This window comes from Alexandromys fortis, unplaced genomic scaffold, assembly GCF_014885135.2.
Source record: "Alexandromys fortis isolate MF-2015 unplaced genomic scaffold, M_Fortis_MF-2015_v1.1 scaffold_67, whole genome shotgun sequence".
Taxonomy (NCBI): Eukaryota; Metazoa; Chordata; class Mammalia; order Rodentia; family Cricetidae; genus Alexandromys; species Alexandromys fortis.
The window spans coordinates 2,556,853-2,570,867 of NW_026067945.1; the positions used below are offsets into that span (position 1 = coordinate 2,556,853).

The 14,015-nt window shown below is 44.4% G+C and overlaps 1 protein-coding gene across 1 annotated transcript in view; it reads left to right on the forward strand.

Annotated features, from left to right (window-relative positions):
- The window catches only part of Cers3 (ceramide synthase 3), a 92,999-nt gene that overhangs the window by 54,611 nt on the left and 24,373 nt on the right, over positions 1-14,015 (forward strand). The window contains exon 10 of the mRNA XM_050149175.1: positions 12,714-12,867. Coding sequence (XP_050005132.1) covers positions 12,714-12,867 — 154 coding nt within the window. The remainder of the gene's footprint in view (positions 1-12,713; positions 12,868-14,015) is intronic.

Genomic DNA, 14,015 nt, shown 5'->3' on the forward strand with positions numbered 1-14,015 from the left:
GCCTTTGCCTTTATTTCTCTTCCCTTCAAGGAGCAGATTCTCTGTTTAAGGCTGAGAACAGCTTTTGTCTCTCGGTATAAACATATGTATATACTTAGGAGATGGTTTGATGTTGTGTCAGCTCAGCTATGCAGCCATGTTAAGTTTCCCATACCCTCTGCCTAGGATCTAAGACCTCTTCATCCATGGGTATGGATTCCATCTTGTAGAGCAAGCCCCAAATTCAATCAGAGAGCAGTTGGTTATCCATGTAATAGACCATTACACCCCTGGGTCCATCTTACCTAGAAGGTTGGAATTATAGTTCATAGAGTTGGACTAGGCAACCAATGTCTTTATCCCCACATCAACCTTCATAGTAGCATCTGGTACCATGAGATCCATTCAGTATGGAAGAATCTTCTAGCCCAATTTCAGCTTGATTCCTTGACATCTTGCAGCTAAGGTGTGTACTGTCTATAGAAGTAGGGTCTTACCAACTAGTTCTCAAGAGTGACCAGGAGCAATGACTGGAATCTGGAGTGTTTGGGGGAATTTGGAACCTCCCTGACCAATGACTCCTACTGGAGCTTTTGTTTAATGATCCATTGATTCTAGACCTGCGTTGTCTAGTCTTTGCAAAGCATCTGTCTTCTGAATTTTTATAAAGTTTTCTAACCAGGTTACCAAAAAGTCAATCGCAAGTGTTTTTCTCATACCTTCTTCACTCTCATACTTGCCATGCCTGCATCACCCCACCTCTCATCCCTCTTCCTGCTCGAAGCTCTCTACTCCCAGTATTCCCCTTCTGTGCCCTCATCTAACCCACTCCACCCCGTATCTCCTATTTAAGACAACCTCCCCCTCACTGTTCCCTTTCTAGTGTCTTGGACTCCTGAGCTATTCCAAGACAAGCATACGAAACTCAAATAAGACAACACAATTACAAACTGGGCTGTGTAACTACAAATGGCTTTCAAAAGAACTGCAAATGGCTTAGAAATACTTGAAACTGCTCCGTACCCTTCACCACTAGGAAAATTCAGATTTAAACCACTTTAAGATTTCATTTTATCTCATTAAAATGGCCATTCACAAGAATGCAAATGACAACGAGTGATAGATGTGGGGAAAGGGGACCCTTTTACACTGTTGGTGGAGGCACGATTTAGTGCAGCCTCTATGGAAGTGCCTAAAATAAAATAAAACAAAAGAAATAGAATTGGCTCTACTATAAGGCCAAGTCTTACAGTCTGGGCATGCACCCTAAGGATTCTATCCTACTACAGAAACACTCAGTGTGCCATTGTTCATTACAGCTCTGTTCACAACAGCCAAGCAATGGAACCATCCCAGATGTCCATCAGCTAGCTAATGAATGGATAGTAAAATTGTAGGGCACATACATAATTGAATTTTATGTAACTATAAAGAACATGGGGATTTTGAAAATTTCAGGGAAATGGATGAAAATGGAAAAAAGTTTATACTGAATGAGGTAATCCCGACCCAGAAAGACAAATGTCTTGTGTTCGGTAAATGTATTACTGTCATTTTTGTTTGTGAAAATCAGCTGTTGGCTTCTGCACTCTCTTTCCGGTTCCCATATCATAGCCTTCCTCAAACAAAGTAGGATGGGCTAGCTCTACCACTGAGGCTCACTCAGCCCTCGAGCCTTACTGATAAACACTGACTTGCAGATAACAGCTGATGGAGCTTTTCAGAGACGCCCGTGGTGCTGCAAAGTCTTTCATTTTCCCTGGTGCCTCTCTCATGTTCCAGAGGCTTCTCGTGCTGCACACAGCTGTTTGTGCCCAGGAACCTATCTGGACCCTGAGTGGTGTAAGTCAGTGCTGGGCAGACTTGTTCTGGTAAGGTTGAGAGAGCAAGGATTTTAGACTTAGGGGGAACAACATGGTCTTTGTTTCTTTGTTGCACATTTCTCTTTGTTTTGTTTCACAACTACTTAAAACTGTATCAAGATATACTTAGACCACAGGCTGGAAATAAAGTACATGTCTTTGACTAGATTTTAGCCACAGGCCAGCTTGTGGCAATCCTTTAAATCACTGGTAAATCATCATTGCCTCTCCTGGTTCTCATGAGTTGACTGGCCTTAGGTCATTTCTCCTTAGAGTCTCTCATGTGGTTACAGAAAGAGGCCAGGTAGTTTATCAGTGACTACAGCTGAAAAAATCCATGAAAAAACAGCTACCTGGTGACACAGTCATTGTCTGGGTCCTGAGCTGGGCTCTTGTCTGAAGGCCTACAGATGGCCCCTTCACTTGCCATTGGCCTCCTCGTTTGAAGTGTGACATCCAAAGTCACATCCTGTCACTTCTTGACATGTAATGTGCATTGGAGCCACACCCCCAGGGTTGGAACACTATTTGAAGAAAGAAAACTATACTGTTTCTTGGTAATACTGTTTCTAAAGCCTGGGCAGCCATATTGACTCCACGGAAGCCCTTGGTTCAGAGAACTCTGTCCGAGAAGCTTCTCTAGTAGGGTGCAAGGCCTGGCTTTTGATGCCACCATAGATACTATAGGTCATGGTATCTAATAAACAAGCACAAAGCTAAGTGCATGGTAACTTTGCTAAGTTCTAGATTTGAGAGTTCCTGCTCCTGCTAGCATTTCTAAATTCTAGATTAATCAGTTACTAGCATTTGACCTATTGATCTTGATACTGGATTCACCCACGGGTTGCAGAGGGCAGCAAAGACTGTCTTTACCATCTTCAGGGCGTTAAACAGCAATAAACCAGTTCTGACAGACTGGACTGTAAGGCTCTGCTGGTGGCAATGTTCCAATGCTGACATTGACTCCCATTGTTCAGAAGTTGAGACAAAGTGCACGAAGCCCCCGGAGCTTTGGAGAACAGCTCTTCACAGTAGCTTTGAGAAAAACTTAGTGGTTGTAACGAAGAGCAGTTTTACTCAGAAAAAGTGCTGCTCCGGGCTGCAGTGCCCGGCTTGAGTTTAGTCCCTGTAGATTTTGCTTTGCTATCACCACGGTAGTGCCAAAGAAGACATTTTCATTTCTGTTGTCCCATCGGCCTGTCCCAAACTCTGTGGATTCACGTCTCCAGGAAGCCTTCCCAGTCACAGCTTGTTTGGGAATCCACCACGGTTGGGGCAGTGTGCAGATAATAGATGCCGCTGCAAGGTGACTCACAACCTGCCTCAGGACTTGGCCATGTGTTAGGGGTGCTGTGGGGAGCATCTGTGTCCAGGCCCTTTGTCTTCTGCAGCACATTCTGTGGTACCGCGGGGTAAGAGAAAACTGCCGGAGCTGTGCCGCCTACACTTCACCTGGAAGCTTGAGAAGATGGCCAGAAGTCCATTAGTTACCATCTGTCTTTCCCTCTCTCTGGTTTTTCCATCATCTCCCAAAAGCAGGTTTGCTTTCCCCTGACGTGACTCCCCTTGCCTTTCTGCAATTCTATGCTCACCTCCATCCCTGCTGCTGTGTCTAAGGATCCAGTGTGGCTCATTCTCAGTGAACGAAGAGAAATCAGCAACCCCAATTTTGAGGTGTTAACCTGCTAGAGGAGAAGGTAAAGAGTGTGACTCAAGTGAGTCTTTCTCCTTGGAGTCTGATCAGAGAGTGCTGCGGGAGGCTGAGGTGTGGCAGCACAGACTAGAGGCAGAGCTGAGGCAGCAGAAAGAAGCGGCCTGCTTCCAGGCAGCTCCAAATAGCCTTCACACCCCCAAATGAGAAAATGAGTCAGTTGCTGAGAGCCCTTCTGGTTCTCTAGTTCAGGAGCCTTTCCAGCTGGCCTTCGAGAAGAGAGCCCAACAGCTAAGCCAGTCAGCAAAGAGAATGCAGCGCGAAGGGCAGGAGGGGCCGTCCAGATGTGGAGGCGTCCAGATGTGGAGGAGTGGCAGTGCACTGGCCATGGATGCCAGCTTTCCTGAAAATCGTTTTCAAACATTTTTGAGGCTAATAATTAGACTCGCCTCATTTAGGCCTTAATCGGACTCCTCGTTGGTTCCCAAATACTGTTTCATTAGTCAGAAATCCAAATTAGCGTTGGCAGAATTGCTTTTATTTCATTGCCTGGAAACTCCCATTTGTTTGTGTTTTTACCAAAACTGTTTAAGTCACAGACTAGTTGTTTTTTTTTCACATTGTATTTCCAACCATTGTGTACATAATGATATTTAAAATTATGTTTATTCTCTGGAGATTTAATACCTGTGTACCATGGATCATTTTTTTCCCCTCAAACCTTTTTCCAAGTCCTCTCAGGATACCCTTTCCCTGTATCATCTCCCTCCCAACTTTATTGGAATTAATGGATATGTTATCTATGTTCCCTGGCCCCTGACAGACTCCCTTGTAAGTCACAGGAGCTGGTATTAATGTCCTCTAGACTGGCTGATCTGTAAGAAAGGCCACTCTGATGCACAAATGCTACTGTCCTTCCAGCCTGTTTGCAGGTGACAACATGGCTGCTGTTCCTTTCCTTCAACTTGCCATTCTAGGTGTGGCAGAGTACCGGAAGTGGGAGAGATGGCCAATAGTAGCAGAGGTCTTTGTAGCTCCCCCCACCACACACATACATACTTCATTCATAGTTTTACACACTATTAGTAGTGACCTATATCTCTCATATGTCCTTAAAAGAAAGATAAGTAACCCATTTCGAGCCATCAATAATGATGCTGTCTCCTTATTCCCATAAGTTGCTGTGCACTCGGCCACCTTTCTTCCTCACCACCTACTGGTCACTGGAATTCAGATCTCAACTTTTAATGATCCAGCCATTACTAGTTTGAAAGAAAATGGTACCCTGGGTTTGAAACCCATGTGTGAAAGGAAATGTTATGGGCACTGGGACCATGTAACAGCTTGAAATGGTTAGTGGAGAAAGAAGATTTAAAAAACAAAAAAACAAAAGCACGAAAGTGCTCTTAGTTGGTGTCCTTATCAGTGACAAATAAGGACAAGGCCACATGAATCTTTTCATCAGAAGGCTGGGGCCTGGTTCTTCCAAAGGCGAAGCAAGGCTTCTGTGGCACTGAGGTCAGCTTCATGGCCTGGTGCTGCCACAGAGCAAAGGGACTTGTGTAGTGGAAGCAAGGCTCTTCTGCAGCCCACGGTACTTGAGCCACCACTGTAAATGTCACTCTGAGACCAGACTTTAGAGTGTTGCGCCTGTGGAGGGGGTGGTTAGCTGTGCTTGCTGGCCCCTTCAGCAGGGCGCCCTGGGAGGAGCTCCTGACCAGCTGTGTCCCCTGTTGTCTTCTACTGCTGCTTTCTTAAGGACAGTGACCAGAGCCAGCCTATTCACAATTAGTCCAAATCCTTCGTTCATTTGCCACTTGGAAACCTCTTGGAGTATGTAGCAGGGCAGCCTATATTTGCCCCTTACCAGTGGGCAGTTTTCCCCATTCCCATTTCTTCTCCCCCCTTACACACACACACACACACACACACACACACACACACACACACACACACACTGGAATCATATGAAAGTTCTAAATATCATAATCTTTTTGCCCTAAATCCTTCAGCATGCATTTCTTAGGACACTCTTTTACAGAATCAGAACATAGTTATTAATTGCAAAAAATATGTCAACCCATTTTCCATATTTTAATTTAATAACCCTATATTATTTTTTATTGCTCTCCTACCACAGCATGTGGCCAGGCCATGTGTTATGTACAGAAGACATTTATCGAGAATAGTTTTTTTTTTCCAGTTCTTTGTTTCTTATGTGACCGTTGCAGCACTTAGACCCCATCCTGACAGTATGTGATGAGGGAGCAAACACCAGGAGCTGGGGGAATGTTCTGTGTGTAAAGTAGTCCTGTAAGTGTGTTGAGCAGTTTGGAACATCCAGCACCTGAACACAGTAAGACCAGAAAAACCAGGCAGGCATGTGGGACTGCCCGTAATCTCAACAGGAGAGGCAGAGCATGTGGCAAGCTGGGTCCGGTGAGATACCCTGCCTCCATAAGTAGAGAGAAGAGTGATTGAGGAAGACACCCAGCACCAACCTCAAACTCCACATACATGAAAACATGCACATGTGTATGTACAACACACACACACACACACACACACACACACACACACACACACACTTAAAAGAACTACAGCCAGAAACAGCTGAAGTAGGGCCTTTGGAATACAGAGCAGAAATCTGTTTCCAGGCAGAACTGGGGTTGAATGGCGAGCTGGATCCAGGCAAGCTCTCTCCCACTGAGCTGTGACCCACTGCCCAGTACACACCTTTCCATTACAGTCCCGGAACCGGATGGTGAAGGGTTTGTCTTCACTGAGTGTCTATCACGTTGTCTTCATCTGAATCATTACCCAGAAACCCAAGACGACATGCCAAACATGCCAAGCATGGCTTTGTCTCCAGATCCAGCCACTGGCCTTATAAGAACACAGAATTCTTACTCCCTATTAGCAAGAAAAACACAGCAACAAAGCACCTGACACCTACAATCCGAAATTTGGAAAATAGAAATAACTTACGGGTGGTGTTGGCAAAACCAGCTACTCTTATACCACAATTGTGAGCCGTTCAAACTGTGTTGACTCTATTGGCGAAAAGAGTGAGGAGAAGAGGCAGACCAAATCCAGAGAAACGGCAGAGCCCGGCAGTCAGATCCACGGCAGCAGCTTTTCAATTTGGAAAGAGTAAAGTACTCTGTGTCTAGGAATTTAGGAGCCTGACAGCTCTTTGGCACCTGCCCCCATTTAAAGAAACACTCCACTGGGGTGCTATCGAGCAGAAACAGAAAATGTGGCGAGTGGGCAAACAGCATCATACATGTCTGCGCGCATGACAGGAGACTGTTGTGGAGGACAACACTGTGATGGTCTTCCTTCATATTCTCTGAGCAGAGAATCAGCACAAAGTGACACTGGACCATTCTTTTGTGAGGTCCTGAAAAACGACAGACCATGGCCAGGCTCACAATGCCTTCCCCTCCAAGTCCTCTGTCCTCCTACAGAGGATATGCAGAAGGCACATCCCACTCCGCCCTCCTCCTGGCCTGATCTCCACTCTCAGGTGCCTCCCTCCAGAGTCTAGCCAGTTCTGCAGCTCAGAGATGGGGCTGCTCTAATTGTTGGGCCTCTTGTTTAGGAGAGGAAGGCTCAGGGAGCAGTTGAAGTCAGAAGGGCAGTGAGGAAATTGGCTTTAATTGCCATGTTTTGAGAGCTCACCGTGTGCTGAGCCCTTCTCAAGGATGCTGTAACTCCAAGATGAGGGGGGCAAGGAGTTTTCATTTCACAGAGTCAGTGGGGCCCAGCGAGGTGGAGATGCTCCCTGAAATCTGTGACCTCTGACCAGCATCTCACAGGCTCCAGAGCCCTGCCTTAGGCCCCGCCTCTCCGCCCACTGCTCAGCTCCCCTAGAGCATACTCAAGGCTGCTTCTTATTTGAAAGGAGCTCTGCAAGTTTGCCTGGCGGGCTGTGGGTCTCCCCAAGCTCCCAGGTCACAGGGGTGCGGCAAGTTCCACCCTGTGACTAAGGAACCAGGACAAATGGCATCATGCCATGATCCAGCTCTGCGGAACTGTGCCAAGTGTTCCAATTCCTATCTCAAAGCATCTTTTCCTGTGGCTCTTAAAAGGAAGGCCACACCCTAGACTTACCCAGATGTGAAAGGCTACCCAAATATCTCCACCCACCTCTGGCCCCTCTCTCCCCTAAAGGAAGATTAAGCTGCAGAGCTCTTACCATGTGCGCCTGAGGCTTGTCAACCCCCTGAATTTCCCATCATGCTCCTGCCCTAGGGGTTTCTGTTTGTGCAATGAAGGATTCCCCACTGGAATCCCATCTTCTCCCTTCACTTCCACAGGGAAGTCTCTCCCATCTCCACTCCCTACTCTCTCCTTACGTGAATTACAATGAGCAATTTATGTTTGCTAGTTCACATTATCTGTGAAGTGCAGAAGGAACATTTTTTTTAGTATCTTCCTTTGTCAGTTTTGATACTGACAGATTTCTGATCGAGGACTGGGTAAGGGGCAAGGACCTGGAGAAGAAAGAAGAACACAGATGATCACAGGTTATGGCGATGGCTTTGGGAATCTGCCTGCTGGTGAGACACACTCATGTGGCAACTGTGACTGCAAAGCAGGCTGAAGTCAGTCTGGAGACCAGGAGAAACGTTATAAATTCAGGGGTAACCAGAATAGCATGGAGACTTTTGTTCCAGAGAGGCGATCAGACACAGAAATATAAAGATGCCGTGATGTGGGCTGGGGGTTATTCTGTGGTTGTCTTGCCTCACATGCACTGGGCCCTGGGTCCAATCCTCGGCACTGGAGGGAAAAAAGGTGTAGCCACTTGTAAGTTGCTCACAATCAGTAAATAATCTCATGCCCATGTGGAGGGAGAGCCACTGTATTTAAATTCATCATTTTATACTATGAATATAGGCTAATATATTTCTTAAAGGAAAATAGGTGTCATATACAAAACAATTCACAAAAGAACAAATAAAAATATAACATGCAAACATAGTGGCTTCTTCTAAAATAAAATGTCAATATAAACAGGCAATGGTCTTTTCCATGGAGATAGACAAAACATGACATTGCTCAGGACCTGAGGGAGTGGTTCTGTCACACTGGTCCCAAGAATGAAGCTGTGTGGTCTTGCAGGAAAGCAGCTGAGGGATATATTACATGTGCAATGAGTGTAGTGTTTGACTCAGATCCCAGATCTTAGTTAAAAGGATCTAAAAGGGGAATCAAACAATCTCAACAACATGTATCTCAAGTAATTCCCACCATGTTCCTTAATACTAATGAAGATTTGGGAAGAACTTACCTGTCTTATTGAGGATTAAGTTGCAGTGTGTTTGTGAAATGGATTTGTGCAGTTGTTCCACGGAAGGGCGTGTGGCAGACGATGGTAAACTATGGCTTCGGGTGAACTCTAGCTCACAGTCTGGTTTGTTAATAAGTTTTATAGCCACCCAGCCAGCCACAGTCATTAATTTACATGCAAGGTGCCAGGCGGTTGCTCTTACAATGGCAGGATTAAGTATTTGTAACAGAGACTGGAGGACTAGTGGCCTGAAGTGTTCAGTATCTTTTCCTTTTTTGTTTTTATTACTACTTTTATTTTTTTGAGATTATAATATAATTACATCATTTCCGTTGTCCCTTTCCTCACTCCAAACTCTCCCATGTTCTCTTTCAAATTCGTGATCTTTTTCATTAATTATTGTTATATATATGTATTTTATATACATACATATATGTGTTAATACATAAATACAACCTGCTCAGTCAGTAGAATATTGTATGCGCATATATTTTTCAGAATTGACCATAGGTATTGGATAACCAGTGGTGTGCTCTCCTGGGAAGACTGTGTCTCCAGCTGTCAGCATTTTTAGTTATCTGTGGTTCTTTTTGTAGGCTTGAGGCTTTGTGGTCTTCCTCGGCCCACGTTAGTGCGTCTGTTGGTGCTGTCCTTGTTCAGCTCGTTTAGTCCGTCCTGTCAATGAGAATTTACGGGTGTAGCTTCTGTCATTACTAGAAGACACAATTTCACAGCAAGCCTTGTCCTCTAGCTCTTACACTTCCCACCCCCTGGACTCTAAGGGAGTTGTCCTGTAGGCGTGTCTGCTGGGGCTGTGACTCTGCATTTTGATTGGTTGTGGTTTTCAATAATGATCACCATTTGTTGCAAAGAGCAAATTTCCTTGATAAGGGTTAAGAACTCTACTCATCTGTGGATGTAAGGACAAATTTTAGACTGTAGTGAGGGACTGTATGGTTCAATGAAGTGACAGCTGCAGGTTCCTTCACTACCCATGCCATCACTAGCCCTGGGTAGAGCAGGCAAGTTTGCTTGCTTCAAATGTATAGCTACATTCATTGACATGAAAACTTCTCTGTGACACGGAGTAGGAAAAATAAGGGTCCCAAAGTGCAGGCGTAGTATTATCCCTGATGTGTAAAGTCATGTGGGTGGAAGGTCATATGCTAAAATCCATAAGTTGTGAGACTTTTTTAAGCCTCTTCACATTTTGTATGTTTTCTGAATCCTAAATGGACAATAAAGTTACCTTCTTAAGTTAAAAAGCAAACAAGAGATGTCTGCATAAAAACATGGGTAAATTCTACAATGAGTTTTGGAGCAGATGGAACTTGAGTTGGTAACTCACATAAGCGGAAGCAGCTGCTGAACTGACGTAGAGGACCCTCAAAGACCTGCAAGATAAGGCCTGTTTAAACTGTCTTGAGTTTTAAATTAGCAAATCTTAAACCCACCAGTATCTGGTAGAGGCCCAAATAAGCTATTCATAAATTTCTGATGGCCTCATAATGTGTGATTTTAGAGAATATGGTGGTAACATTTTGGTACTCTCCAGTACGCTCCTTGGACTTCTGCATCTTTAAAGTACACTTTGAAAGATGTTTATCTTTTATGACCATACACTTCTAAGATCTTCCATTTGGAAAAGACTAGATACATTGAGCTTTTTGAACAGCATAAAATAATTTTGGAATAAATGATGTAAATGGTGTCTTGGTCACTATTCTGTTGCTGTAAAGAGACACCAGGACCAAGGCAAGTCTTATAAAAAGAAGCATTTAATTGGGGCTGGCTTACAGTTTCAGAGCATTATGTCCATTATCATCGTGGCAGGGAGCATAGCAGATGCAAACAGACATGGTACTGGAGGAGCTAAGAGTTCTACATCCTGATTCATAGACAGACAGAGAGACACTGGCCCTGGTATGGGCTTTTAAGAACGTCAAAGCCACCTTCAGTTACACACTTCCTCCCACAAGGCCATACATACTCCAGAGGGCCACACCTCCTAATCCTTCTCAAGTAGTGCTACCCACTGGTAACTAAGCATTTAAATATATGAGCCTACGGGGCCCTTCTTATTCAAGCTGCCACAAATGTAAAACCTGCCAAGGACCATATTTCATATGGAGATAGAAGTCTCTATAAGACGATATGCAGAGCTGAGGTAGATGTGAACAGTGGACATGGAAGGAGGATACACAGCATCCACTCCAGAGAACAGTGCTTCAGACATGTGTACAGTTAACCATGCACTCGCCAAACACCACACAGCAGTTTCACCTACACACTTACTTTTCTGCAGCTGGTAACAATAGCTTTCGTTTGCACAAAGAGCATGTGTCAGTGTATGTAATGATTCTTTTCCTAATGGTCAAACATGGAAAACATCTCCAGTGCTCCTCAGAAGCTGAGCAGATGAGTGTGATCTGCTCATACAGCAGGACACCGAGTGGGGTGAGCAGATGAGTGTGATCTGCTCATACAGCGGGACACTGAGTGGCACAAAGGAATGCTACTGATTCCCATGGGGACTGTGTAGTTGTACTTCTTTTTTTTTTTATCAGGATCATCAGTTCCCCAATAATGACACAGAGACATTAATTATGAAAGCTTGGCCTATAGCTTAGGCTTATTCCTAACTAGCTCTTATAACTTAAATTAACCCATATTTTTATTAGTCTACATTACCACGTGACTTTTACCTCTTTCCCATTTTGTGTGTCCAACTCATGCCACATCTGTCTGTCTTCTCCTGGCGTCTCTGCCTTTCTTCTTCCCAGCTTCTTCTCTGCCTGGAAATCTTGCCTGGCAATTGGCTGTTCAGCTTTTTGTTAAACTTCTAACAGTTACATATTCTCACAGTATGCAAAAAGATTATCCCACAACAGGACTTGGTTGAATCATAAAAGTAGTGGGCAAGTAAAAGACAACAGTCTCACAAAGAATGGGGAAGGATGTTCAGTGAGGCTGGAGAAGAGCTACTTGGGTAAAGGTGGGTGTACTTGCTAAGAGTGGAGCGGGTGGGATGCCGAGCGATAGAACTGCATCCTAGGCACAGGTGCCAGTTCTATGGCCCACAGCTCACTGAACTCTATGCCAAACCCCAGCTAAAGTGGCTGTAGGTTAGTTTTAAAATTAAATAATTTATGGAAAAATGGAAGATGAGGCACTAAATTACAGTGTCATTTAAGAGTATGATACTGTGGACAATTTTTGTCCTTTTTTGTTTCAAATTATTTTTGTAAGTAAATATATGTTTATAACCTGACCTTTTTAATGCTCTAACATCACCGTGGTGTGAGGATTGCTGAAAGAACTGTTAGCCTTTTGCCCTGGAGTAACCACTGGAGATGCCCCGCATCTGGACAGTGTTCAGGAGTCTGTGTATGCAGCAGGTACAGTGGGCAGTTCCCTTCAGGAAGCAGAAGCAATCATGAAATGAGTGTTTGGGGAAGGAGTACTGGGAATCAAATCTTGGCCTAGTGTATTCTAGGTACCTGCTCTCACTGACCTACATCCCAGCCATCTCAAGTCTCCGCTGACACCAAGTCAATGAAGCCATGTCATAAGGTGCCACATGTAAACCTGTTGTCTCAATTGTGTCCGTAAGTTCTTTCTTCCTAGAAGGTAAAAAGGTTCATGGAAACTTTTCTGTTTACAAAGAGGCAGCTGAGGCCCAGGGACTCTCAAGCAAGCAGTGGCATGAAGCATCGTTTGTTTCTGTTTTTCTCTTAGGCAACAGGGTGTACTTCTTGATTGTCAGCTAAGTTTGATATAAATGGCAATATTGACCCTTTTTTCCTAAATATCACTTGAAATCAAGTCCTGGTATATGTTTGGAGAGGGACAAATGTTCCTTCTTGTTGAGAATTCACCAGGGCTTTGGCTAAAGTGAGATCCCCCACCTGTCTTTCCACAGGATTTTGTACTGCACCCTGATTCTACCTCTGCACTACCTCGAACCCTTCTTCTCATACATCTTCCTCAACCTCCAGCTCATGATCCTGCAGGGCCTTCACCTCTACTGGGGCTACCTCATAATGAAGATGCTCAATCGATGCATATTCATGAAGGTAAGTCCTCGCCAGTCTGAGCCATTCCTAAAGTGTGGTCTCAAAGGCCACAACAGAGGTGAGGTCCAGACGGCGGAACACTGTGTTCATCATCATTTTGTTTGCTCTATTGATTAACCAAGAATAGAATCTAGGCCCTTATTTTGTTATGTTCTACAGCGAGGCTATATCGCTACACAGTTGGAGTGAATGTCAGTGAGTATAAAACTGTGAGCACATTTTTAACCAGAATTATTTTGTTTTCTTGATTGTTGAGGTGCTGGGGATCAAACCCAGAGCCTTGCACATGCTGGGTGGTGCTCCACCAGTGAACTGTTGTCCGGGTTTTATGCCAAAGATGCTCTCTATAAAATCAGATTTTTCGTGAGTGGGTCTTTGCTTTGGGGGTTCGGGGTGCAACTTGGCAGTAGTGTGCTTCAGACATCTCTAGCACTGAAGAGGAAGAAAGAACTTTATTAGAGCATGTGATGGTTGGAATTTTAAACTATTTATGTATGCATGTGTTGTCTGCATGTATGTGCAGGCCATAGGAAGGCATCAGATCCCGTTATAGATGGTTGTGAACGCCATGTGGTTGCTGGGAATTGAACTCTAGACCTCTGGAAGAGCAGCCAGTGCTCTTAACTGAGCCATCTCTCCAGCCCCAATAGTTGGATTTTTTAATTCAAAAGTATGACTGCTACTTCGAGAATCCCTTGAGTCAGCATTTGTTTTGTGTATACAGTTGCTCATGTATATGTGTGTGTGCAGCGGCACATGTGTATGTGTGTGTATGTAGCTGCAAATGTGTATGTGTGTGTATGCAGCTGCACATGCATATATATGTGTACACAGCTGCACGTGTGCATATTAGTGTATACAGCTGCACATCAATCACAATCAGCTTCCTTAATCATTCTCCACCTCAACTTTTTCTTTTGAGACATGGTCTTTCACTGACCAGGAGCTCACTCACTTGGCTACACTGTTAGGTCAATAGGCTCCGGACTCTGCCTTCTCAGTGCTGAGATTACACATGTGTTCCACTGCTTTGTGCAGCTTTTATATGGGTGCTGGAATCTGAACTCAAGTTTTCATGCTACAAGCCATCTCCTCACCCCAGATAAGCTTGTTGAGATGGGTGAGTAATAAATATGTCAGAGCCTTAT